This window comes from Setaria viridis, chromosome 2 (assembly GCF_005286985.2).
Source record: "Setaria viridis chromosome 2, Setaria_viridis_v4.0, whole genome shotgun sequence".
Classification (NCBI taxonomy): domain Eukaryota; kingdom Viridiplantae; phylum Streptophyta; class Magnoliopsida; order Poales; family Poaceae; genus Setaria; species Setaria viridis.
Genome location: NC_048264.2, coordinates 17846938 through 17873820, shown reverse-complemented (window position 1 = coordinate 17873820; position 26883 = coordinate 17846938). Strand labels below are relative to the sequence as shown.

General features: G+C 51.6%; 1 protein-coding gene across 1 annotated transcript; it reads right to left on the bottom strand.

Moving 5' to 3' along the window:
* Positions 1–295: 295 nt before the first annotated feature.
* On the bottom strand, positions 296–25945 carry LOC117842092 (uncharacterized). Its single transcript, XM_072291818.1, has 5 exons — positions 25920–25945; positions 2262–2765; positions 2104–2165; positions 1010–1049; positions 296–734 (listed from the first exon to the last, which is right to left on the bottom strand). Exons 1-5 carry the CDS (start codon positions 25943–25945, stop codon positions 731–733), a joined length of 636 nt encoding a protein of 211 aa, XP_072147919.1. The 3' UTR covers positions 296–730.
* Positions 25946–26883: the final 938 nt, after the last annotated feature.

The window sequence follows — 26883 nt, the reverse complement described above, 5'->3', positions numbered from 1 at the left end:
TGTAGGTTGTTGGCTTTGGTGGTTGACTTCGGCTGCAGGTCTCTTGTTCATTGCTTTTGCCCTTAAGGCTTGCTCGACTCTTGCAAGACGTTCCTCCTTATCGAAAAGGACTTGATCTGTGGCGTCGGGGGCCGTAGGCTGACCGGCCTCTACCGTGTTGTCTTCTCTCTGAGCTGCGGGTCTCTTTTTTCGTTGTGGTGGCATCGTGGGCTGTTTAACAAGTTAGACCGCGGTGGGCGCCAAATGTTGGGACTCAAGCAGATAACAATTAAGACGTTACGATAGACGAAGACAATAACTGCTCAAGCAACTATTATAGTAGCTATCTTATCAATGTGTAATGACCGTCCCTCGGGGGGACGGTTCATCTCCCTTTATAGGGCCATAAAGTTACATTTCCACATTTCCGTTATACCCATACCCAACTACATCCTAGGTATATTCTGTACAGGACAGTAACTTGGCCCCTACTCAAAATATCGCTTTCACAGTGGGATTACATTTCTAACCCTCTCCAAGATTCTTATTACAAAATTATCCTACTGTAATGTGGTCCCAGGGCTGTCTTGATTACTTCCTTCCCCATTCGTAAGCTTCGTCGGGGCTGAGCAAGCTTCCGTAAGTTTTCCGCCTTCTTCGGTCGAAGTCAGCTAACTTCGGCTTTTGGCCACGGAACCTTCCCGAAGTCAAATTGCCGGGAGTTCCGTGGGGGCTTCAACTTCAGGAATCCTCACCTGCAAAATCACAGAATGGGCATCTTCGCACTAGTTAACTTCGGTTAATTGTTAGCTTCGTAAAAGGGGAAAGTGACGAGGTCAGAGCCGGTTAAGAGAAAAGGTTCCCGCCAGCCTCGTTCAGGGTGCGTTGTGGGGCGGTCCCCAACAAATTACAGACTACCACAGAGCACATTTGAACAACAGTAATGAGTTTGTACACTGTACAGTAGCTGAAACATGGAAAGCATGCTCTGGGTTCCTTGCTAAAAAGCTAGTTATCAGTATGTGCGTACCTTGTTGCAGACCACATTGGATTCCAAGACTCAGGCTGAACTGCAAAGCATAGTAATAATGAGCATTATTTCATACCTAATGTGATGCAAAAGCAACTAGAATCCAGAAACAGCTCAGAACTTACAGTCACTCACTGATGCATGCAAGGTAAAATGACAGGTTGGTGCAGTTGTAATCTATGAGTTGTCAATGGTGCTCAACTAGTCATTAGTAAATTTAACCAAGAACATATCTCATCTATTACTATTTGACAGGTTGGTGCACATAATTAGCAGGAACCTTTTTCAGCATGTATAGCGCTGGCCATTACTGTTGCACTTGATAACTGCAGTTATGTCAATGCAAATCCTGACGCTGACCAATATATAAATATAAACAAACATATGGGGGTCCAAAGCCATGTACCATAAGCAGAACAAGCAATATTTCCATGAAGAGACGAGACAATGGTGCAGCTAAATGAGATATTCCAATGATTGTTAAACAAATATCTAGCAAATGCATCAAAAATATGTAGTGGACATCCAGCATGCCAGGTGACAAACTCTATGCGCATGCCCTTGGGCAAAACAAAGCAAAGATCAATCACATAACTGTTCCCTATTTGCAGAGCATTTAAGTCACACGCAAAATGACCAACCCTTACAACCAGTAGGAATATTTGAATCTTGCTAATGTGCAGTAATGTCAAGAGCTAGTCCATATAAGTTAACAGTAAGCGGTAAAGCAATGTTCTAAATTCTAGAGCTTAACTAGATGCCAAGCAGTAGGCTAGCACCCTATGGGCAAAGACCTTAGCCTGCCTTTCCTACTACGAGCTCAAAGAAGGTTGAGCTTATCAACTGATTTTCAGGGAATCAGCAAAACAAATCAATCCTGACAGGAACTACCGCTTATCATATGTTCACACTCTATTCAACACACTACGCAGAACTAAGGCTCACATCCCATGATTCAAACTTATAACCATAAATTGCTACGAGTATGTCATGCAATGCGCAGAGCAATCCCATGTATACAGAAACATCCAAAAACTGATTGCTACCAAAACATGAACCCAAATCTACTGGTAGGTTCAGGGGAGGCTACTTACGCCACTCCAATATGTCGTTGGGCAGCGGGCGAGCCACGATCTGCAGCAGCAGCTCCTGCAACCTAGCAAAACCAAAACCAACTATCAGACATCGAGCCACGGCACAGCCCAATCGGACCCATCCCCACCGATCGACCCCCAATCCAACCGGAGCTCACCTTGCAGAGCGCGTGGTACTCCTTTTGGAGCCGCTTGAGGCAGCCACGCCGACTTCCTGCGATACGACAGGCGCCGCCCACGCCTGCGCTGCCGCCACCCACGCTGGGGACCGGGGCCGGCCCCAGCTCATCTCCTCCTCCCTCCATGTTGGGGGACAGGACGCAGCACAACGCAGGAGGCAGCACAGCGAGTTGGAGGGGCGGCGCAGGAGGCAGCGCAGCGGGTGGAGGGTCGGCGGGTTGGAGGGGCGCCACAGGAGGCAGCGCAATGGGTGGAGGGCCGGCGGGTTGGTGGGGTGGCGTAGGAGGCAGCGGGTGCAGGGCCGGCGCAGGAGGCAGCGGCGGGAGGTGGCGGGTGGAGGTGCGGCGGGAGGCAGCGGGTTATCCAGATGGCCAGTGGCACGGCAACATTTTTGAGGGGGCGCGGTGGCCGATTTGGAGCAGGCGGTGGACGGGGACGCGCGCGGAGAGAAATTTTGGAGGGGGCGCGTGTGGCGGAACCACCTCGGATTAACTCAACTAAAGCACAGTTAAATCGCTTTAGATGCGATACTCATCCCTTAATCGTGCTAACTCGAGATGCCGTCGGATTTCATCCGATTTAACCACTTGACAGGACCGAGTTTAGCAAAACCCACACGAAGGTGAGTGGTTCCAGAGAATACAACAGGTCCAACAGTAGATTACAAGTTGTTACACACTTGGTTAAAATCAAAGTTTTACAAGTTCCGAAGAAAACGACAGAAGGTAAACACAAGTGGAAACTAGCGCCGGGGGTCGGATGTCCTTGATGAGGCCGATCAGGACATCAGTGATCCCTTTCCTCGCCGTCCGAGGAGGGATCCCACTCGACCGTCCAACCCGGAGGGAGTTGGGGCGGCCAAGTGCCAACAGGAGCAGACTCAGGAGCTGCGACTTCACCTGAAAAGAAAGCCACAAATAAGGCTGAGCTACTAAGCTCAACAAGACTTAACCGACCGGGAGTAAAACTACTCCACCACTTCTAGACATGCAAGGCTTTTTGGCTGAGGGGTTTGTTTGCCAAAAGCACTAAGTAGATCCTTATTTTCAAGGTTTTAGCTCAGATTCTAGGTTCATTAACCGGTCTAAGTTGGCAACTTACTCTAAGCAACATAGATCCAACCAAAAGGGTATATAACATCATCAAGACCATGTCATCATCAGATTCCTTTATTACTCAGTGTAGCATAGCGATCAAGCAGTCTCAAACTGTGAGAGGCAGACGAATCGATTCAAGTTCTTTAACCATGCATGGCGAACCTAACGTCACGACATTCGCGCACCACGGAGGGTCGCTTCCTGTGTCGGCCTTCCCTACCAATTCCCTAACCCGTGTCGGGCCCATTTCCTTTGGTGCAAGGTTCCACAGACCCGGCCTCTGCCATTCTGTGACCACACTTGCCACCACGTGCGGCCGCAGGGGAACTCCGTTCCAAGGACAATGGGGCGACCGCTCACGTTTAGGTTCAATCAGGTACTAGGCTTCCCCATCCCATACTGAGTATGAGGTTAGTACTTTCAAACACTTGATCACGAACACCACCACTATCGGGTCTTAACAGATTCCATAGATAGACGGGGCGATCAGCCGACGACCAAAAGTTAACCAGAACCCTGCCCCATCCATTGTCCTTATAGTTGTAACCAGAAGGAGAACAACCAACTCCTATAACTCACGAGTGACAGGAAATCACTCGGCTTTTACCGAGTCCTATTAAGCAATGCAACTACTCGGACTCATCAGGCTAGTGTTCAGATCAAGGGAACTAAGTCATGCATCTATGGTTTCAAACAACTCCTGTAACGTAAATGCACATACAACAAAGGAAGGCATGTGTAAGTTTAGAGAAAGAAAATTGGGTTTATGCTCCGGGGCTTGCCTTCAAGCGAGGAGGAAGGGAACTGGTCTTCTGCTGGGGCGGCTTCGGCTTCTGGAAGCGGTAGCTCGGCTACAGCTACATCTTCTCGCGCTGGGTACAGCTCGTAGACGCCGTCAGCGAGAAGCAACTCTACACGAATGCAATGCAGGAGTTAGTGTTTTAGTCGGTTAATTCAACAACACTTGTAGTTAAAGCTCGGACACTGGTAGCAAAGCTACGGAATAGGTGGGGAAGTTTACTTGAGTTGGTGGAGAGCAAGATAAAAGGGTTGGATGGGAAGAAACTTATGATCTAACCCTTAGATTAGAGGAAAAGCTGTGCTGGGGGTCCTCAGACTTAGCGTAGAGAAGTCCCTAATTTTTACACATATACCCTCGGATCAAGGAAAAGGATACAGCCGAGTCCTCGGGCGAGGCGGAAAAGGGTCGGCGAAACAGACAGGGTCGGGCGAGGTGGAAAACGGGTCAGGCAGACAGACAGGGTCGGGCGAGGTGGAAAAGGGGTCAGGCGGACAGACAGGGTCGAGCGAGGCGGAAAAGGGGTCGGACGAACAGAGAGGGTCGGGCGAGGCGGAAAAGGGGTCGGACGAACAGAGAGGGTCGAGCGAGACGGACAAAGGGGTCGGCAGCTTACCTTCGGTTTATAGGTGAAGCTTTGGGGTCGGGAAGGAGCAGAGTCGAGCGGAAGGACTGAAGCACTAAGACTTGGGCGGCGGCGATGTCCGGCGGTGCTCCGGCGGTGGCGGTGCTTCTTGTGGACAACAAGCAAGCTCTAGCACAGCGCGGAGGAGCAAGCGGCTGGGTGGATTGGGGAGAAGAGGAGAGGAGAGTTTCTCAGGAACCTAGGTGGCAGTGCTCGAGCACGAAACAAAGGAATAAGGCGGTAAGGCAGCGATGGCGATGGGGACTCCGGTAGGACTCGGGCGTTCCCTTTTATAGCTGCGCGGGAGAGAGAGGGTTGGAGCAGCACGAAGATCGAGAAGAAAAGAGATGGAGTGCGGTGCCATGGCGGCGATTGAGCAGCGATGGGCGGCAGGACAGGACTTCGGGGATGACACCTTCGGCCATTGGGTATTGGAGACAGGGCAGCGCAGGCGCGGTTTTGCCGGTGGTTGCGGTTTGGCGGAGGCGGGCGTCATCGTGCGGTGGATCTGATCGCTGTGACAGGGAGAACGGCGCTATAAGCGAGGTTGCACAGGTGATGAGATAGGCGGCTGCAGCTGCGCGGGCGAGCGTGAAGCAGTGGTTTGTCGGGGCGCAGCTCTGACAAGGCGGAAAAGGGGCTATCGCGGCCGGGGTCGGGGTTGGCGAAGCAGGAATCGTCACGTAGCGCAGTCTGGGGCGGCGCGACTGTGGAGAGGCGGCAGAAAAGCCGGGAGGCATCGGGCCTGGCAGCCGGTGGTCTGGCGAGGTGATGATGGGCGCGAGCTGCGAGGCGCTGCAGAAAGGGTTGCAGAGGGGCTTCCGCTGCGATTGGGGAAGGGGGGCGGGAATCCATCCGGTCGCGGCCGGCGACGAGGTGGAGCGGCGGGGGTCGGAGGAGTTGAGCCACGCGATGGGGAAACTCTGAAGTGGTGCAGGCCGCTCGAGTGCGTCTATCTCGGGAGATTCGGGGGAAATATTGCGGGTCCACCGATCAGTCTCGGTTTGTCCTCTGCTCAAGATTGAGAAGGGACACTGTTGTGGAGACTTAGAAGGAAACGGTGGTCCTGGTTGGGTTTTTAGGGGTCGGGATTTAGGAACCGGCGGAAGGGGTTGAGTTCTCAGGGGTCGGGATCGGAACTGGAGGTTGAGCACTTAAGCTCAGGGGAGCCAAGAGAGAGAGAGGATCAAGGACTCGGATTAAGATTAACTCGAAAGATTTGGGGTCGGTCGTCACAGCCTACCCCCCTTAAAAAGAATCTCGTCCCGAGATTCGGGTGTAGGGTTAAACAGTGGGGGTGTGCAATCCTTACCTCCTTGGCTGGAAAGAAAACCTTGGAAATGCTTGTTCAAATACTCTTCTGTCTCCAATGTTGCTTCATCCTCTGTGTGGTTATTCCATAGGATCTTGTACATTTTCACCACCTGGCGTCGGGTGCGCCTCTTCTTATGGTCAAGAACTTTGGCCAGGTACTCAGCATAGGTCAGGTCGGGCTCGATTTGAAGTTGCCCTTGCTCTAAGATCTCGGTTGGGACTTGGACACATTTCTTCAGCTGGGAGACATGGAAAACATCATGTATGGCCAAAAGCTGTTCAGGAAGTTGGATTCGGTAAGCAACGGGTCCACAAATTTCCACAATCTCATAAGGGCCAATGTAACGGGGAGCCAATTTCCCTTTTACTCCAAACCGTTGCACTCCTTTGGTCGGGGAGACTCGAAGATACACATGATCACCAATATCAAACTGCAGGGGCCTTCTTCTCTTGTCAGAGTAACTCTTCTGTCGAGATTGGGCGGCCTTGAGATTTGCTTGAATTATCTTCACTTGTTCTTATGCTTCTATTACTAAGTCAGGGCCATAGGTTTGTCTTTCTCCAGCTTGTGACCAATTCAACGACGTCCGACATCTCCGGCCATATAAGGCTTCAAACGGTGCCATCATCAAGCTAGTCTGGTAGCTATTATTATAGGAGAACTCTGCCAATGGTAAGCACTTATCCCAATTTTTGTCATAATGAATGACGCAAGCTCTCAACATGTCTTCAAGGATCTGATTTACTCTTTCGGTCTGACCATCGGTTTGAGGGTGGTAAGTTGAGCTATGAATGAGCTTGGTGCCCATTGATGCTTGTAGCTGTTCCCAAAAACGTGCTACAAACTGAACTCCTCGATCAGAGATGATTGTCCTAGGCATACCGTGCAAGGAAACAATGTGGTCAAGATACAACTCTGCATACTTCTTGGCCGTGTAGGTGGTGTGGACAAGAAGGAAGTGGGCAGACTTGGTAAGGCGGTCCACAATTACCCAGATGGAGTCATGCCGCTGCGATGTAAGGGGTAGTCCAACAATGAAGTCCATGCTGATGTCTTCCCATTTCCAAGAGGGAATAGGTAGGGGCTGCAGGGTACCCGCTACCTTTAAATGGCTGGCCTTGACACGTTGGCAGGTGTCACATTCTGAAACATACCGTGCAATTTCTGGCTTCATCCCACTCCACCAGAAGATTTGACGGAGATCATGATACATTTTATTGCTACTAGGATGGATTGAGAACTTGGAGAGATGAGCTTCATCTAGGATTTGCTTTCTCAGATTGGGGTTGGATGGTACAACCAGTCGGTTTCCATAGTACATTCTCCCATTCTCACCCTGTCGGAATTGCTTATACCCTTCATCTTTCAATGAAATCTTCCTTTTGATCCACCTTACTTCCTCATCCTCTAGCTGTGCTGACCCAATTTGGTCTTCCAGGACAGACTCAAAAGATAGGTGGCCGAGGGTTCCATGGGAAACAATTTCCAAACTGAGCTTTCCCAGCTCCTGGCACACGGTGTCTGTGAAGTTGGTTGATATCAAGCAATGGCAGTGAGTCTTGCGACTAAGTGCATCGGCCACCACGTTGGCCTTGCCGGGGTGATAGTGCACTTCCAAATCATAATCTTTAATCAACTCCAACCATCTTCTTTGGCGCATGTTGAGGTCGGCTTGAGTGAAGATGTACTTGAGGCTCTTGTGGTCGGTGTAGATGTTGCAGTGGGTGCCCATCAGATAGATTCTCCATATCTTTAAGGCATGAATCACTGCTGCCAACTCAAGATCATGGGTCGGGTAATTCAGCTCATGAGGTCGTAACGCCCGCGAGGCATAGGCAATGACTCGGTGGTCTTGCATAAGAACACACCCAAGGCCAGTGCCAGAGGCGTCACAGTATATGTCAAATGGCTTAGAAGGGTCGGGTTGAGCCAAAACTGGGGCTGAGGTCAGCAAGTGTTTCAAAGTGTTGAATGCTTCTTCACACTTGTTTTCCCACACAAATTTGACTTCTTTCTTCAACAGCTCAGTCGTCGGCCTTGCTATCTTGGAGAAATCCGGAATGAAGCGTCGATAGTAGCCTGCTAGTCCAAGGAAACTTCGGATCTGGTGAACTGAGGTGGGTGGCTTCCAGTCCATGACTTCCTGTACCTTGCTGGGGTCAACTGCTATGCCATCCCGAGAAATGGTGTGTCCCAATAACTTGACACTCTCTAACCAAAATTCACACTTGGATAATTTGGCATGGAGTTGATGATCTCTCAACCGTTGGAGAAACACATGAAGATGTTCGGCATGTTCTTTTTCACTCTTGGAGTACACCAGAATATCATCAATGAACACCATCACGAACTTGTCCAACTCGGGCATGAACACCGAATTCATGAGATACATGAAATAGGCAGGTGCATTGGTGAGTCCAAACGACATGACCAGGTACTTGTAGAGTCCATATCTTGTGGAGAAGGCAGTTTTGGGAATGTTGCATGGTCGGATCTTGATTTGGTGATAACCTGAACGAAGATCGATCTTGGAGAACACTCTTGCTCCAGCTAACTGATCAAACAGAACATCAATGCGGGGAAGTGGGTACTTGTTCTTGACAGTCACCGCATTGAGGGGTCGGTAGTCCACACACATGCGTAGACTCCCGTCCTTCTTCTTCACAAACAGGGCTGGGCAACCCCAAGGTGAAGTGCTGGGTTGGATAAAACCTTTTTCCAACAGATCCTTCAACTGGGTTTTTAACTCGGCCAGCTCAGCAGGTGGCATCCGATAGGGTCTCTTGGATATCAGAGCGGTGCCAGGCTACAGTTCAATGGCGAACTCGATATCTCTGTCTGGCGGCATGCCGGGCAAGTCATCTGGAAACACATCCGGGTACTCACAAACAACAGGAAGGCTTTCTATCCAGGCTTCCGACATAGGGTACGCACAAGGAAGTGCGTACTTAGGGGGGTTCAAGGGTAGGGTAGAACTGCCATGAAAGGGTGAGTTGATGTAGAGAGTTCGGGCAGCTGCATCTAGCACCACTTGGTGTCTGGTCATCCAATCCATCCCAAGGATGATATCTATTCCTTCCAGGTCAAGGATGATGAGATTTTCCTTAAAAAGAGTTTGGCCTAGCTGGATAGGTACAAGGGTAACGATCTTGTTTGAGGCTATCTTCCTTCCTGGAGTGGAGATCACATATGATCCTTTAGTGTGACCGACACTCAGCTCACATCTTTCTCTAGTCTTACTCCCGATGAAGCTATGGGAGGCTCCTCTGTTCACCATGGGGTTCTGGCCAGGCTGCTGATTCTTGTTCCGGGGGTAGTCCTTAGCAAAATGCCCTTCATTGCCGCAGCTGAAGCAGCGGTTACCATTTGCAGGACGCGGTGGTGGCGGTAGGGTCAGCCAGGGCACCTGTGGTTGGAAACCAGGAAAACGAGGTGCCGCTGGTGGGGGTCGGGCAACCCATCTTCCCGACTGCTGGGGTCGGCTGGGCGCTTGTGGAGGAACCATCCTGAACCTTCGAGCGGGCGGGCTCGGAAATGCCACGGAGGCCTTTCTCTTCTGGTCGGCTTTGAGAGCCTGCATGCAGTCCTCTTGGGAGATGGCCAGATTCACCAACTCATTGTAGGTATCCACCTTAATGGGGTTCAACCTCTCTCTGAGCTCCAAGCTTAGCCCTCTGCGGAATCTGTCCCACTTCTTCTCATCTGTGTCCGCATGGTACCCAGCGTACCGGCACAGATCATTGAAAGCCTGCGCATAGTGCAGGACATCTCGATTTCCCTGGGTAAGGGCCAGGAACTCGTTGAGCTTGCGTTCTAGAAGACCTTCTGGAATGTGATGCCCTCTGAATGCGGTCTTGAACTCGTTCCAGCTGACAGCATGGTCGGCCGGCAACATAGCATGGTAGTGATCCCACCAAAGCCGGGCGGAACCACGCAGCTGTTGAGCCGTAAACCGGGCTTTGTTAGGGTTGGGGCACTGGGTGGTGAGGAGCTCGAACTTGGATTCGATCGTACGAACCCATGCATCTGCATTGAGCGGGTCTTCCGTCTTGTGGAAGGTCGGGGGCTGCGTGCTTAAGAAGTCCTCAGAACGAGCAACTTGAGGTGGTTGATGAGCTCTCCCTCCATGGGGCTGCTGTTGTTGCCCCTCTACAATGTGCCTTAGCAGCTCCGTCTGAGCCGCTAGGATGGCTTCCAGCGAAGACGGGGGCGGAGGCAGAGGAAGATCCTGCCTCTGCTCGCTGCTGCTGGGCACAGAGCCAGATCTTGTGCGGTGCGCCATCTGTAAGAGCCAACGTTCCATTAATTCCATAACCTCAGAAGTATTCCAAACAGGTGGGAACGCACATGTTAAATCCTCAAATGCGACTCTTGCCAACAATGCAACACAACACAGCTTTATTAAGGAGATACACACTTCCTCTTGCCATCTTAGTTAGCAACTATCTTAGTTTTGCACATGACTTCGGGTGAACCAAAACCATATCCCAGGAGTCACACTATATCTGACCTTAGGCCGAGGGGTCAAGCCAAGCGAAACAGCACAAGAAGGGGTCGGGCGAAGCGAACCAGCGAACCCAGGGGTCGGGCGAAGCGGACTGCACAACAAGGGGGTTGGGCGAGGCGGAGACTGCCTCAAGGGGTCGGGCGCATCCGACCTCGTGACCCAGGGTCGGCCAAACTTTGGACAGACCCACAGAAAACAGGTGGGTGGTCACAGCACAAACTTACGCAACCTGGCATCCCAAGCGTGTCGCAAAAGAGTCAAGGGTCAAGCTAAGATCTGATTTCACTAAGGTCATTACATTGCTGGTCTTAAAACACATGAGGAATGCTCAACTCAAGGCTAACCTATTACATCACTATCCAAAATTTAGGTTGCCGAGGAGTACAACAAAAGATTAGATTCCCATAGCTCTCAACCTATGAGGGAACACTGTGAGTTGGAGAAGGGGCGTCGCCATCCTCAATGTCCATGTTGGACGCTCCCATGACCTCCTCAGGATCTTCTTGCTCGTCCAATTGCATCTGAAGGGCATGCATGGCGTCGAGCTCGGCGTGGTGCTCGTCCAGATGAGCATTAGCAACTGCCAACTCCATCTCAACCTCCATCTTTTCTTCAGAAAGCTCAATCATGCCATCCTCCAGGTCTGTCACTTCTTCCACAAGTTCGGAGATTCGGTCTTGCATGCCGTGGATCTGTATGCCTCTCTGGATGAGTTGATAGGTTTGTCCCACCAAGTCTCTCTTGGCGGCATTGAAGTGCCCTTGGGTGTCTATGGCTATCCGAGCCAAGACAGCCATTGCTCGACCTTGCAACTCGATCAGCCGATATAAGGCTGACATGCATCTGGTGGTTGTAGAGATGGTGACCAGCGAATGGGAGGTTGCCAACACCTCTATGGTGTTGACGCGATCAAGCCAAGCCGGTCCATCCGGTCTCTGGCAGGAAACAGGCCGATTGGGTCCAAGGCAACCTCAAGCGGGTGTAGTTGACAGAACTTGGTGAGGATCTGCAGAGCAGCTGACTCCCACGTATCCTCCAAAGCATGCCCACAAGTCGAGACTCCGAGCTGGGGCCACTCGGGCCGCACAGGAGGTGGAGGTACCACCGCCTGCACGTTGCACCTCTGTACGCCGTGCTCCAGGTACATTTGTCCCACGTACAAAGGCGGGGACTGATACCCGAACCACCTTAAGGTGTCCCACAGAATAGCAGAAAAACCCTCAAAGTGTAAACACGTCGAGTGGGAAATGCCATCGGTGCCATACAGAACGTGTCCTGGAGTAGCCATCTGGAACCAAGAACAAAGACATCATGAGATAGAAACTCTAAGAAGAAAGGGTCGGACAGAAAAGTACTCGGATTTGACCGAGCACAAGCTGGAAGGAAGCTAGAAATCCTTAAAACCGAAGAAGAACTTTTCCAAGACAAGGTTGCTTTAGGGAGGTGGTTTCACAGATTTTAGTTCATGTCGCATGCACGGCCTACTTCGTCCTCTCAACCAAAATGACTGCCAAAACTTGGTCTTACGCAGTCAGTGCCGGTGGCAAGGCAACCAGTACGTCTCTCCCTATAATAGCTAGTCAGGTTCTAGTAGCGTCTCCTAAGCGAGCGCGGTTAGTGTACCTGCAGAAAACACAACCACATGAACCTTTCGTGCCAGCACCCACAAAAGCGTCCACAAGCATTACTGTTCACTATAGAAACGGCACCCATGCGTTCAAGGCTGCATGGACAGCACAACAACTGTGGAAATAGGTCCCCTTTGAATGGAACCGTATAACCCTTCGCATACTCGTGATGCGAAATCAGCGCACGTATAATAGACGTGGGCGAACAACCATGATGATAGGCTCGTTGGAATCAAACCATACCACCCTTCGTATGAATTAGCATACGGGACCTGCGCACGTGTGATAGACGTGGGCGAAACAACCGCGATGATAGGGTCCTTTGAATAGAACTCCCTATCAACCCTCGCATACTCATGATGCGGAACTCGGCACACGTATGTGTTGGGATACGAGGTAGGCTACGCTAGCGTAAATAAAAATTTCTACCGCGTAAAACCAGGAAGAACTGCCGTATAAGGATCACGGGATTACCACTCGACGCACTACTAGTGCGGAAGATGTAGATATGCGTCGATGCAGTGAAGACGATCACGTAGTCGTACGTAGTCGATCACGTCAACGTCCAGCAGCTCCTCAGCAGCTCGTCCACGTGCAGCAAGATCGCCTCCCGTGCTGCGGCTCGTCGTCGGCTCGTCGTGGCTCGACGGCGGCTCGTCGTGGCTCGTCGGCGGCTTGTCCAAGTGCTGCAGGCGCAACACCTCCAAGGTATCCACACGTGCAGGGAGGAAGCGTCGCAAGCTGGACTGCTAGATCCACGAGTTGCAACAGGCGAGGGCGTGGGAGGCGCGGCAGGTGTGTTTCGCCAAAAAGGTGTAAACCCTAGGGCGCCCCCACCCCTCTATTTATAGAGGTTCCTAACGGGTCCGAGGCCCATTAGTACTTCTAAACCTAATCCAACTCGGATCAGATCCGAATTGGGCTTCCAGCCCCTTAAGTGTGTGACCCTATGGGTTCGGATACGTATAGACATGGCCCGAGTACTCCTACTCGGCCCAATAGTTGGTAGCGGCCTCTAGCAAGACGTGCCAACTCCTATACGCACACGAAGATCACATCAGACGAACCATCACAACATAATATATATATGCTATTCCCTTTGCCTCACGATATTTTGTCTAGCTTCAAGCCGACCGCTCTTTCTCGATCCTGTGATTCGGAATCCCTTTGTAGGTTAACTCTTAACCGTACGTAGCATAGCCATGCATTTTCGGATCCGATCACTCGAGGGGCCCAGAGATATCAATCTCAATCAGAGAGGGGCAAATCCCATCTTGATTGACCATGTCTCATAGCATGCTTCTTGACAAACCCGAAAGCTACCTTTATAACTACCTTGTTACGGCGTAGCGTTTGATAGCCCCTAAGTAGGTCGATCCACATCTAGAATACATGCGACAATCTCAGGTCTAAGGACAAAGCGTATATGTTGTTTAAAGAGAGAACTACTTCTCATGTTGGGTCAGTCCTAACACATGTCTCCACATGTGTCCACATTATTAGTTCAACATCTCCATGTCCATGACTTGTGAAACATAGTCATCAACTAATACATGTGCTAGTCTAATATTCATGTGTGTCCTCACATGAACTCCGACTAGGGACAACTTTAGAATAACCATACAAGTAAAGAGTTTCACATACAATTCACATAATTGCAAAAATCAATTCAAGTAGCCTTTAATGGATATTCAATGAACACAATATTCAAATCATGGATACAAATGGAATATCATCATCTCTATGATTGCCTCTAGGGCATACCTCCAACAGTATGATACACGTGGCGAAGTGCTAGGGGTAGATAACCAATAAATATTAGCCACCTAAAAACAACCCCAAAATCCCCTAGGGCCTCTCGTACTAAGGTCATCCTTAACGATCGTACGAGATTTTTCAACATTTTTCTCGCAACTTTTATTTAAAAGAAGGTGTTTAGGACCTATTGTGTTCTTTGTCTTGCTAAACCTGCTCTGGTACCAGCTGTGGCAGAACCACCTCGGATTAACTCAACTAAAGCACAGTTAAGTCGCTTTAGATGCGATACTCATGCCTTAATCGTGCTAACTCGAGATGCCGTCGGATTTCATCCGATTTAACCACTTGACAGGACCGAGTTTAGCAAAACTCACACGAAGGTGAGTGGTTCCAGAGAATACAACAGGTCCAACAGTAGATTACAAGTTGTTACACACTTGGTTAAAATCAGAGTTTTACAAGTTCCGAAGAAAACGACAGAAGGTAAACACAAGCGGAAACTAGCGCCGGGGGTCGGATGTCCTTTATGAGGCCGATCAGGACATCAGTGATCCCTTTCCTCGCCGTCCGAGGAGGGATCCCACTCGACCGTCCAACCCGGAGGGAGTTGGGGCGGCCAAGCGCCAACAGGAGCAGACTCAGGAGCTGCGACTTCACCTGAAAAGAAAGCCACAGACAAGGCTGAGCTACTAAGCTCAACAAGACTTAACCGACTGGGAGTAAAACTACTCCACCACTTCTAGACATGCAAGGCTTTTTGGCTGAGGGGTTTGTTTGCCAAAAGCACTAAGTAGATCCTTATTTTCAAGGTTTTAGCTCAGATTCTAGGTTCATTAACCGGTCTAAGTTGGCAACTTACTCTAAGCAACATAGATCCAACCAAAAGGGTATATAACATCATCAAGACCATGTCATCATCAGATTCCTTTATTACTCAGTGTAGCATAGCGATCAAGCAGTCTCAAAATGTGAGAGGCAGACGAATCGATTCGAGTTCTTTAACCATGCATGGCGAACCTAACCTCACGACATTCGCGCACCACCGAGGGTCGCTTCTTGTGTCGGCCTTCCCCATCAATTCCCTAACCCGTGTCGGGCCCATTTCCTTTGGTGCAAGGTTCCACAGACCCGGCCTCTACCGTTCTGTGACCACACTTGCCACAACGTGCGTGTGACGACCGACCCCAAATCTTCCAAGTTAATCCTAATCCGAGCCCCTGATCACCTGTCTTAGCTTTCCAAGCCTAAGTGATCAATCTTCAGACCGGTCCCGACCCCTGAGACCCGACCCCTCTCCGCTTGTCCCCAGTTCCGACCCCGCCAACCCCAACTCACCGTCGGATCCTTCTAAGTCTTTCCCAAAATGTCCGTTCTATCTGACCGGTGGACCCACGAGATCTTTTTCCCCCAGATCTTCCGCGACAGGCGCACTCGAGTTGCATGCCCGCTTCAGTGTTTCCCCGCCACGTGGCTCAACTTCTCCGACGCCCGCTACTCCGTCTCGTCTCTGGCCCACGACCGAATGGATTCTCGCGCCTCCTTCCCCAATCGCAGCGGAAGCCCCTCTGCAACCTTTCTGCAACACCTCGCCACCCGCGCCCATCATCACCCCGCCAGATCCCGGCCGTAGAGCCCAATGTCGCCCGTCTTTTCCGTCACTTCGACACAGTCGCGCCGCCTGGTCTTCGCTACCTGATGATTCCTCCTCCGCCAACCCTGACCACGGCGGTGACAGCTCCTTTCCCCGCCCTGTCAGAAGCCGCCCGACAATCTGTTGCTCCGCGCTTGCCCGCGCGACCGCGGCCGCCTGTCTTCTCACCTGTGCACCTTTGATTCTAGCGTCGTTAACCCGGTCACTTCCATCAACTCTACCGCACGACAACGCCCACCTCCGCCAAATCTCAACCACCGGCATACCCGCTCCTGCGCCGCCCTCACGCCAGAGCCCAATGACCGCTGGCGTCATCCCTGAAGTCCTGCTCCACCGCCCTCATCGCTCAATCGCCGCCCAGGCAGAGCACTCCATTGCTTCTTCCCCGGCCTTCGCGCCGCTCCCCTTCTCACTCCCCCGCCGCTATAAAAGGGAATGCGCGAACCCCGCCAGAGTTCCCTTCGCCATTGCTGCCTTTCCGCCATTTCTCTTGTTCCCTGCTCGAGCTCCCAGCACCACCCACTAAGTTCCTGAGGAACTCTCCTCTCCGCTCCACTCCGTTTTCCCCAAGCCATCCAGCCGCTTGCTCCTCCGTGCTGCGTAAGAGCTTACTTGTGATCCACAAGAAGCACCACCGCCGCTGGAGCACTGCCGGACCTAGCCGTTGTTCAAAGCCTTAGCCCCTCCGCCCAAGTCTGCTTCTTCCTGACCCCAAGCTTTCCTTTTAGGAAGAAGGTAAGCTGCCGACCCCTGGTCCACCTCGTCCGACCCCTGGTCCGCCTCGTCCTACCCCTGTCCGCTTCACCGGACCCCTCTTATCCGCCCGACCCCAGTTCCGTCTCGCCCGACCCTGTCTGTTCCGCCGACCCTTCTCCGCCTCGCCCAAGGGCTCGGCTGTAATCTTTTTCTTCAAGCCGAGGGTGTATGTGTAAAACTTGGGAACCCTTCAACGTTGAGTCTGAGGATCCCTAGCATACCAACCCTCTAGTTTAAGGGTCAGATCACAAGTTTCTTTCCTCCGACCCTTACCTCTTGATCTCCACCAACTCCCTTGAACCTTCCCACCCTCCTGCTTTTTGTCGCGAGTTTCTGGGCTCAGACTTGCAAGTGTTGCTGTTGAAATAACCGTCTATGCTAACTAATGCATTGCATTCGTGAAGAGCTGCGCCTCGCCGACGGCTTCTACGAGCTGCACCCGGCGCCAGAAGACGACGGTGTAGCTGAGCTCCTGCCCTCTGAAGCCGAAGCTGCCCCAGAAGTCGAGCAGTTCTCTTCCTCCTTGCTCGAAGGCAAGCCCCGGTTGCATGAAAACCCTACGTTGTTTGCCAAACTTGCGCATGCCTTCTTTAACATGCTTGTGCATTTACGTATAGGAGTTGTTTGGAACCTTAGAGGCATAACGTAGCTCCCCTGATCTGAACACTAGCTGTTGGACCGAGTAGCTGCTTGCTTAAATAGGAAGCGGTAAAAGTCGAGTGATTTCCTGTCACTCGCGAGTTGTAGGAGTTGGATGTCTACTCTTTTGTTACAACTGTAAGGACGATGGACGGGGTAGGGTTTTGGGTAACTCTTTGGTGGTCGTTGATTGCCCCGTCTGTCTATGAAACTTGACTAAGGCCCGACAGTGGTGGTGTTCGTGATCAAGTGTTTGAAAGTACTAACCTCATACTTAGTATGGGATGAGGAAGCCTAGTACCGGATTGAACCTAGACGTGAGCGGTCGCCCCATTGTTCTTGGAACGGAGTTTCCCCTGCTGGATGTCGCACGTGGTGGCATGTGTGGTCACAGAACGGCAGAGACCGGGTCTGTAGAACCTTGCACCAAAGGAAATGGGCCCGACACGGGTTAGGGGATTGATTGGGAAGGCCGACACGGGAAGCGACCTCCGGGTGCGCGGATGTCGTGAGGTTAGGTTCACCATGCATGGTTAAAGAACTCGAATCGATTCGTTTGCCTCTCACAGTTTGAGACTGCTTGATCGCTATGTCACCCTGAGTAAATGAGGAATCTGATGATAACATGGTTTTGTTGATATATATACATACCTTGGTTGGTTCTATGATTGCTTAGAATAGGTTGCAAAACTTAGACGGGATAATGAACTTAGAACCGGAGCTAAAACTTGAAAATAGGGTTTTACTTAGTGCTTTTGGCAAACAAAACCCCTCAGCCAAAGAGCCTTGCATGTCTTGAAGTGTGGAGTAGCTTTACTCCCTGTCGGTTAAGTCTTGTTGAGCTTAGTAGCTCAGCCTTGTTGTGGCTCCTGTTTTCAGGTGAAGTTGCTGCTCCCGACCCTTCTTCCGCTGGCACTTGGCCACCCCAGCTCCCTCCGGGTTGGACGGTCGAGTGGGATCCCTCCTCGGACGGCGAGGAGAGGGATCAGTGATGTCCCGGCTGGCCTCACCAGGGATATCCCACCCCGACGCTTTTCTTCCGCTAGTGGTTTTACCTTCTGTTGTTTTTCTTAAAACCTTGTAAAACTCTGATGTTTATTTCATAACCAAACTAAGTGGTTAAGTTGTTAACTCGGTGGACTGGTTGTATTCTCTGGAACCGCTCACCTTCGTGTGGGTCTGCTAAAATGGTCCTGTTCAAGTGGTTAAATCGGAAGAAATCCGACGGCACTTCATGTTTACTCGGCTTAGGCATGAGCGTCGCGTATTATGCGGCTAAATCATGTTTAACCAAGTAGATCCAAAGTGGATCCGCCACAGCTGGTACCAGAGCAGGTTTAGCGATACAGAGAACACAACAAGCCCTAACACTTCCTTGAAAAGATAAAAGTTGCAAGAAACTCTTTGAAAAATATCGTACGATCGTTAAGGATGACTTTACTGCGAGAGGCCCTAGGGGATTTTGGGGTTGTTTTAGGTGGCTAATATTTTATTTGGTTATCTTGCTAACCCTTCCAGCACTTCGCCACGTTTATCATACGTGTGCCGAGTTTCGCATCACGAGTATGCGAAGGTTGATAGGGAGTTCTATTCAAAGGACCCTATCATCGTGGTTGTTTTCGCCCACGTCTATCATACGTGAGCAGGTTCCATATGTAATCCATACGAAGGTTGGTACGGTTCGATTCCAACGAGCCTATCATCACGGTTGTTCGCCACGTCTATTATACGTGCGCTGGTTCCGCATCGCGAGTATGCGAAGGGTTATACGGTTCCATTCAAAGGGAACCTATTTCCACGGTTGAGTGCTGTCCATGCAGCCTTAAACGCATGGGTGCCGTTCCTATAGTGAACGGTAATGTTTGGGAACGCTTTCATGGGTGCTGGCACGAAAGGTTCGTGTGGTGGTGTTTTCTGCAGGTACACTAACCGCGTTCGCTTAGGAGACGTTTCTAGAACCGACTAGCTATTATAGGGAGAGACGTACTTGTTGCCTTGCCACCGGCACTGACCGCGTAAGACCCAAGTTTTGGGCAGTTGTTTTGGTTAAGAGTAAGGTAGGCCGTGCATGCGTTATAAGCTAAAATCTGTAAAGTCACTCTCCTCAAAAGCAACCTTGCTCGGAAAAGCTCTTTTTTGGTTTTAAGGATTTCTAGTTTCTTCCAGTTGCTCTCGATTACAACCGAATGCTTCTCTGTCCGACCCCTGACCCTTGGAGTCTATCTCACGTGGTTTTGGTTTCTTGGTTCCAGATGGCCGTCCCCGGACACGTTCTGTTTGGAGAGGATGGTACCTTCCAGTCAACCTGTCTACACTTCGAGGGCTTCCCCGCGATTTTGTGGGACACTTTGAAATGGTTTGGGTACCAGTCCCCACCATTGTACGCAGGACGAATGTACCTGGAGCAGGGCGTCCAGACGTGCAACGTACAGGCGGTGGTACCTCCTCCCCCTGTGCGGCCCGACTGGCCCTCATTCGAGATATCGGCATACGGTCTTGCTCCGGAGGACACCTGGGAGTCCGCCGCTCTTCAACTCCTCACCCAGTTTTGTCAGCTGCACCCCCTGGAGGTCACACTAGACCCCATCGGCCTGTTCCCCGCCAGGAACCGGTTGGATTCGGCGTGGCTTGACTGCGTTGGAAATATCGAGGTGCTAGCCACCACTTACTCCATGGTCACCATCTCCACCAACGTCAGATGTATGACAACCCTCTATCGGCTGATCGAGCTCCAAGGAAGAGCCATGACCATCCTTGCCCGGACCGCAGTGGATGCTCAAGGACACCTCCAGGCAGCCAGGAGAGACATGGTAGGCCAAACCTACCAGCTTATCCAACGAGGCATTCAGATACATGACATGCAAGACAGGATCTCCGAGCTCGAAGGAGAAGTAGCCGACCTGGTGGACGGCATGATCGAGCTGTCAGAGGAGAAAATGGAAATAGAAATGGAGTTGGCGGTTGCCAATGCTCACCTGGACGAGCATCAAGCTGAGCTCGACGTTATGCACGCCCTCCATATGCAACTCGAAGCTCAAGAGGACCCCGAGGAGGATGAGGGAGCGTCCAGTATGGACATAGAAGAAGACGAAGCCCCTTCTCCTACTCATAGTGTTCATTTGTAGATGAAGAGTGCAAGGGACTCATTCTTTTGTTGTACTCCTCGGCAGCCTAAATTTTTGGAAAGAATTGTAATAGGTTAGCCTTGAGTCGAGTACTCCCTGTGTTGGAATACCTCTGTACAGATCCAAATGAAATCAAATCTGAGTCTGACCTTTAACTCTTGCAAAGTGTTGGAATGTTAGACTAAGTGAGTTGAGCCGCGACCACACACGCCGTTTTCTATGGGTCTGTTCAAATTGGCCGACCCCGGTTCGCGAGATCGGATGCGCCGACCCCTCGAGGCAGTTCTCCACCTCGCCCGACCTTTCGAGGCGGTCTCCGCCTCGCCCGACCCCTTTTTAGTGTGGATCGTTGCCGACCCTTTTCTCAGGATGATTGCCTAGCCTGACCCCGTGGCTTAAGTTTGCATTTTAGGAGTCTGGGTAGGGTATGATTCGCTCGAAGTTGAGTACAAGGATAAGATAAATGCTAACTAACTTCATGATGAGAAGGGTGTATCTCTCTTATGAGGACGTGTGTTGCATTATCAGCAAGAGTTGTATTGGAGAATTTTGACTTATGCGTTCCATCTGTTGGGGTACTTCTAAGGTTATGAAATTAATGGAATGTTAACTCTTGCAGATGGCGCATCGCACCAGATCTGGTTCTGTGCCCGGCAGCAACAAGCAGAGACAGGATCTTCCCCCGCCCCCGCCCTCGTCTCCACTAGAGGCAATCCTAGCGGCTCAAACCGAGCTGCTGAGGCATCTTGTACAAGGACAACAGCAGCAGCCCCATGGTGGAAGGGCTCAGCAGCAGCCACATGTTGCTCGCTATGAGGACTTTTTGGGGACGCAGCCCCCTTTGTTTCAGAAGACACAAGAACCGCTCGACGCCGACGCCTGGGTTCGTACGATCGAATCCAAGTTCGAGCTTCTCACCGCCCCGTGCCCCGACCATAACAAGGCTCGGTTCGCAGCTCAGCAGCTGCGTGGCTCTGCACGGCTCTGGTGGGACCACTACCATGCCATGTTGCCGGCTGGCCATGTGGTCAGCTGGAACGAGTTCAAGACCGCGTTTAAAGCGCATCACATCCCGGAAGGTCTCCTGGAGCGCAAGCTCAACGAGGGAACCCGAGATGTCCTGCACTACGCCCAAGCTTTCAACGATCTGTGCCGTTATGCCGGCTCTCATGCGGACACAGATGAGAAGAAGCAGGACAGATTCCGCCGAGGACTGAGCTTGGAGCTCAGAGAAAGGTTGAACCCCATCAAGGTGGACACCTACAACGAGTTGGTCAATCTGGCCATCTCCCAAGAAGATTGCATGCAGGCTCTCAAAGCCGACCAGAAGAGGAAGGCCTCCGTGGCATTTCCGAGCCAGCCAACTCGAAGGTTCCGGATGGTTCCTCCACAAGCCCCCGGCCGACCCCAGCAGTCGGAAAGGTGGATTGCCCGACCCCCAGCAGCAGCAGCGCCCCGTTTTTCCGGCTTCCAACCACAGGCGCCCCGGCCGACCCCACCAGCACCACCCCGCCCTGCAACTAGTAGCCACTGCTTCACCTGCGGCAATGAAGGGCATTTTGCTAAGGACTGCCCCAGGAATAGGAATCAGCAGCAAGGCCAGAACCCCATGGCGAATAGAGGAAGAAGGCCCAAGGTGCAAGTTCGACAAGGACGGCTCAACTACACCAGCTTGACCGAACTCCCCGAAGGTGCGCCAGTAATGACGGGTACTTTCCTTGTCTTAAATCAAGCTGTTGTTGTGTTGTTTGATTCGGGAGCCTCTCATAGCTTTATCGGGAGTAAGGCTAGAGAAAGATGTGAGCTGGATGTCGGTCACACTAAGGAATCCTATGTGATTGCCACTCCGGGAGGGAAGATAGCCTCGGATCAGATCGTTACTCTTGTACCTCTCCAGCTAGGCCCAACTCTTTTCAAGGAGAATCTTATCATCCTTGACCTGGAAGGAATAGATATCATCCTCGGGATGGATTGGATGGCCAGACACCAAGTGGTTCTAGATACAGCTGCCCGAACTCTCCACATCAACTCACCCTTCCATGGCAGTTCTACCCTATCCTTGAAACATCATAAGTCCGCACTCCCTTGTGCGTACCCTCTATCGGAAGCCCGACTAGAAAGCCTCCCTGTTGTCTGTGAGTACCCTAACATGTTCCCTGAAGACTTGCCTAGCATGCCACCTGATAGAGAGGTGGAGTTTTCCATAGAGTTGATCCCCGGCACCGCACCGATATCCAAGAGACCCTATCGGATGCCACCTGCTGAGTTGGCCGAGTTGAAGGCCCAGTTGCATGATCTGTTGGAAAAAGGCTTCATCCGACCCAGCACATCACCTTGGGGTTGCCCCGCCCTGTTTGTGAAGAAGAAGGATGGCAGTCTCCGCATGTGTGTGGACTACCGACCCCTCAATGCGGTGACCGTCAAGAACAAGTACCCACTTCCACGCATTGATGTCTTGTTTGATGAGTTAGCTGGAGCAAAAGTGTTCTCCAAGATCGATCTTCGTTTGGGTTATCACCAAATTAAGATCCGACCCTGCGACATACCCAAGACAGCCTTCTCCACAAGATATGGACTATACGAGTACCTGGTCATGTCCTTTGGACTCACCAATGCACCCGCCTATTTCATGTACCTCATGAACTCGGTGTTCATGCCCGAGTTGGACAAGTTTGTTGTGGTGTTCATTGATGATATCCTCGTGTACTCGAAGAGCGACGAAGAACATGACGATCATCTTCATGTAGTTCTCCAACGGCTGAAAGATCACCAACTCTATGCCAAGTTCTCCAAGTGTGAGTTTTGGTTAGATAGTGTCAAGTTTTTGGGACACACTATCTCCAAGGATGGTATAGCCGTCGACCCCAGTAAGGTACAGGAAGTTATGGATTGGAAGCCTCCTGCCTCAGTGCACCAGATCAGAAGTTTCCTTGGACTGGCAGGCTACTATCGGCGCTTCATACCGGATTTCTCTAAGATAGCTAAGCCGATGACAGAGTTATTGAAGAAAGAGGTCAGGTTCACGTGGAGCGACAAGTGTGAAGACGCCTTCAAGACCCTGAAGCAATTGCTGACCACAACCCCAGTTTTGGCTCAGCCCGACCCTTCTAGGCCATTTGATGTGTACTGTGACGCCTCTGGCACTGGGCTTGGGTGTGTTCTTATGCAAGACAACCGAGTCATTGCCTATGCCTCACGGGCATTACGACCTCATGAGCTGAACTACCCGACCCATGATCTTGAGTTGGCAGCAGTGATTCATGCCTTAAAGATATGGACACTATCTGATGGGCACCCACTGCAACATCTACACCGACCACAAGAGCCTCAAGTACATCTTCACTCAAGCCGACCTCAACATGCGCCAAAGAAGATGGTTAGAGTTGATAAAAGACTACGACTTGGAAGTTCACTATCATCCCGGCAAGGCCAATGTGGTGGCCGATGCTCTTAGTCGCAAGAACTGTTGCAATTGCTTGTCAGCAACAACTTTCACCGAGACTCTGTATCATGAGATGGGGAAACTTAGTTTGGAAATTGTTCCCCATGGGACCCTCGGCCGCATCACCCTTGACTCAGTTTTGGAAGACCAAATACGGTCAGCACAAGTGGAGGATGAGGAAGTAAAGCGGATCATCAGGAAGATCTCATTGAAGGACGAAGGGTATAAGCATTTTCGACAGGATGAGACTAGGAAGGTGTATTATGGAAACCGACTGGTTGTACCAGTCGACCCCAACCTTAAGAAGCAGATCTTAGATGAAGCTCATCTCTCCAAGTTCTCAATCCATCCTGGCAGCAATAAGATGTACCATGATCTCTGCCAAACCTTTTGGTGGAGTGGAATGAAGTCGAAAATTACCCGTTATGTTTCAGAATGTGATACTTGTCAACGTGTCAAGGCCAGCCATCTAAAGGTAGCAGGTACCCTGCAGCCCCTACCTATTCCCTCTTCGAAATGGGAAGACATCAGCATGGACTTCATAGTTGGACTGCCCCTTACATCGCAGCGACATGACTCCATCTGGGTTATAGTGGACCGCCTGACCAAGACCGCCCACTTCCTTCCTGTCTGCACCACCCACACCACCAAACAGTATGCAGAGTTATACCTCGACCGCATAGTTTCCCTACACGGTGTACCCAAGACCATCATCTCTGATCGAGGAGTTCAGTTTGTGGCATGCTTTTGGGAACAGCTACAAGCATCCATGGGCACCAAGCTCATTCGTAGCTCAACATATCATCCTCAAACCGATGGTCAAACCGAAAGAGTCAATCAGATCCTTGAAGACATGTTGAGAGCTTGTGTCATCCATTATGACAAAAATTGGGACAAGTGCTTGCCCTTGGCAGAGTTCTCCTACAACAACAGCTACCAGGCCAGTTTGAAGATGGCACCGTTTGAAGCCTTATATGGCCGGAGATGTCGGACACCATTGAACTGGTCCCAAGCAGGAGAAAGATAGATCTATGGCCCTGACTTAGTGGCAGAAGCCGAAGAGCAAGTAAGGGTAATTTAAGCAAATCTCAAGGCTGCCCAATCTCGACAAAAGAGTTATTCCGACAAGCGAAGAAGGCCTTTACAGTTTGACATTGGTGATCATGTGTACCTTCGAGTCTCCCCGACCAAAGGAGTGCACCAGTTTGGAGTGAAAGGAAAATTGGCTCCCCGCTACATTGGCCCTTATGAGATTGTGGAGATCTGTGGACCCGTTGCTTACCGGATCCAACTCCCAGAACGGCTATCGGCCATACACGATGTTTTCCATGTGTCTCAACTGAAGAAATGTGTCCAAGTTCCAACCGAGATCTTAGAGCCAGAGCAGCTTCAGATAGAACCCGACCTAACCTACGCCGAGTACCCAGACCGAGTTCTTGACCAGAAAGAGAGACATACCCGGCGCCAAATGGTCAGAATGTACAAGATCCTCTAGAGGAACCACACGGAGGATGAGGCAACATGGGAAACAGACGAGTATCTGAACAAACACTTCCTAGGTTTTCTGTCTCGTCAAGGAGGTAAGAACGGCACACCTACTTTTATACCTGAATCTTGGGACGAGATTCTTTTTAAGAGGGGTAGGCTGTGACGACCGACCCCAAATCTTCCAAGTTAATCCTAATCCGAGCCCCTGATCACCTGTCTTAGCTTTCAAAGCCTAAGTGATCAACCTTCAGACCGGTCCCGACCCCTGAGACCCGACCCATCTCCGCTTGTCCCCAGTTCCGACCCCGCCGACCCCAACTCACCGTCGGATCCTTCTAAGTCTTTCCCAAAACGTCCGTTCTATCTGACCGGTGGACCCATGAGATCTTTTTCCCCCAGATCTTCCGCGATAGGCGCACTCGAGTTGCATGCCCGCTTCAGAGTTTCCCCGCCATGTGGCTCAACTTCTCCAACGCCCGCCGCTCCGCCTCGTCTCTGGCCCGCGACCGAATGGATTCTCACGCCCCCTTCCCCAATCGCAGCGGAAGCCCCTCGCAACCTTTCTGCAACACCTCGCCACCTGCGCCCACCATCACACCGCCAGATCCTAGCCGTAGAGCCCGATGTCGCCCGTCTTTTCCGTCACTTCGACACAGTCGCGCCGCCTGGTCTTCACTACCCGACGATTCCTCCTCCGCCAACCCTGACCACGGCAGCGACAGCTCCTTTCCCCGCCCTGTCAGAAGCCGCCCGACAATCTGTTGCTCCGCGCTCGCCCGCGCGCCCGCGGCCGCCTGTCTTCTCACCTGTGCACCTTCGATTCTATAGCCATTAACCCGGTCACTTCCATCAACTCTACCGCACGACGACGCCCACCTCCGCCAAATCTCAACCACCGGCATACCCGCTCCTGCGCCGCCCTCACGCCAGAGCCCAATGACCGCTGGCGTCATCCCCAAAGTCCTGCTCCACCGCCCTCGTCGCTCAATCGCCGCCCAGGCAGAGCACTCCATTGCTTCTTCCCCGGCCTTCGCGCCGCTCCCCTTCTCACTCCCCCGATGCTATAAAAGGGAATGCGCGAACCCCGCCGGAGTTCCTTTCGCCATTGCTGCCTTTCCACCATTTCTCTTGTTCCCTGCTCGAGCTCCCAGCGCCACCCACTAAGTTCCTGAGGAACTCTCCTCTCCGCTCCACTCCATTTTCCCCAAGCCATCCAGCCGCTTGCTCCTCCGTGCTGTGTAAGAGCTTACTTGTGATCCACAAGAAGCACCGCCGCCACCGGAGCACTGCCGGACCTAGCCGTTGTTCAAAGCCTTAGCCCCTCCACCCAAGTCTGCTTCTTCCCGACCCCAAGCTTTCCTTGTAGGAAGAAGGTAAGCTGCCGACCCCTGGTCCGCCTCATCCGACCCCTTGTTGGCCTCGTCCGACCCCTGTCCGCTTCGCCCGACCCCTCTTATCCGCCCGACCCCGGTTCCGTCTCGCGCGACCCTGTCTGTTCCGCCGACCCTTCTCCGCCTCGCCCGAGGGCTTGGCTGTAATCTTTTTCTTCAAACCGAGGGTGTATGTGTAAAACTTGGGAACCCTTCAGCGTTGAGTCTGAGGATCCCTAGCACACCAACCCTCTAGTTTAAGGGTCAGATCACAAGTTCCTTTCCTCTGACCCTTACTTCTTGATCTCCACTAGCTCCCTTGAACCTTCCCACCCTTCTGCTTTTTGTCGCGAGTTTCTGGGCTCAGACTTGCTAGTGTTGCTGTTGAAATAACCGTCTA

Excerpts from the sequence above, each read along its gene's own strand:
- LOC117842092 (XM_072291818.1), bottom strand. The coding sequence starts at position 25,945 with ATGGCTATAGAATCGAAGGTGCACAG. Across the intron at positions 2,166-2,261 it reads AGTACCACGCGCTCTGCAAG|GTTGCAGGAGCTGCTGCTGC; the intron begins GTGAGCTCCGGT and ends TGGTTTTGCTAG. Across the intron at positions 1,050-2,103 it reads CAACGACATATTGGAGTGGC|TTCAGCCTGAGTCTTGGAAT; the intron begins GTAAGTAGCCTC and ends TATGCTTTGCAG.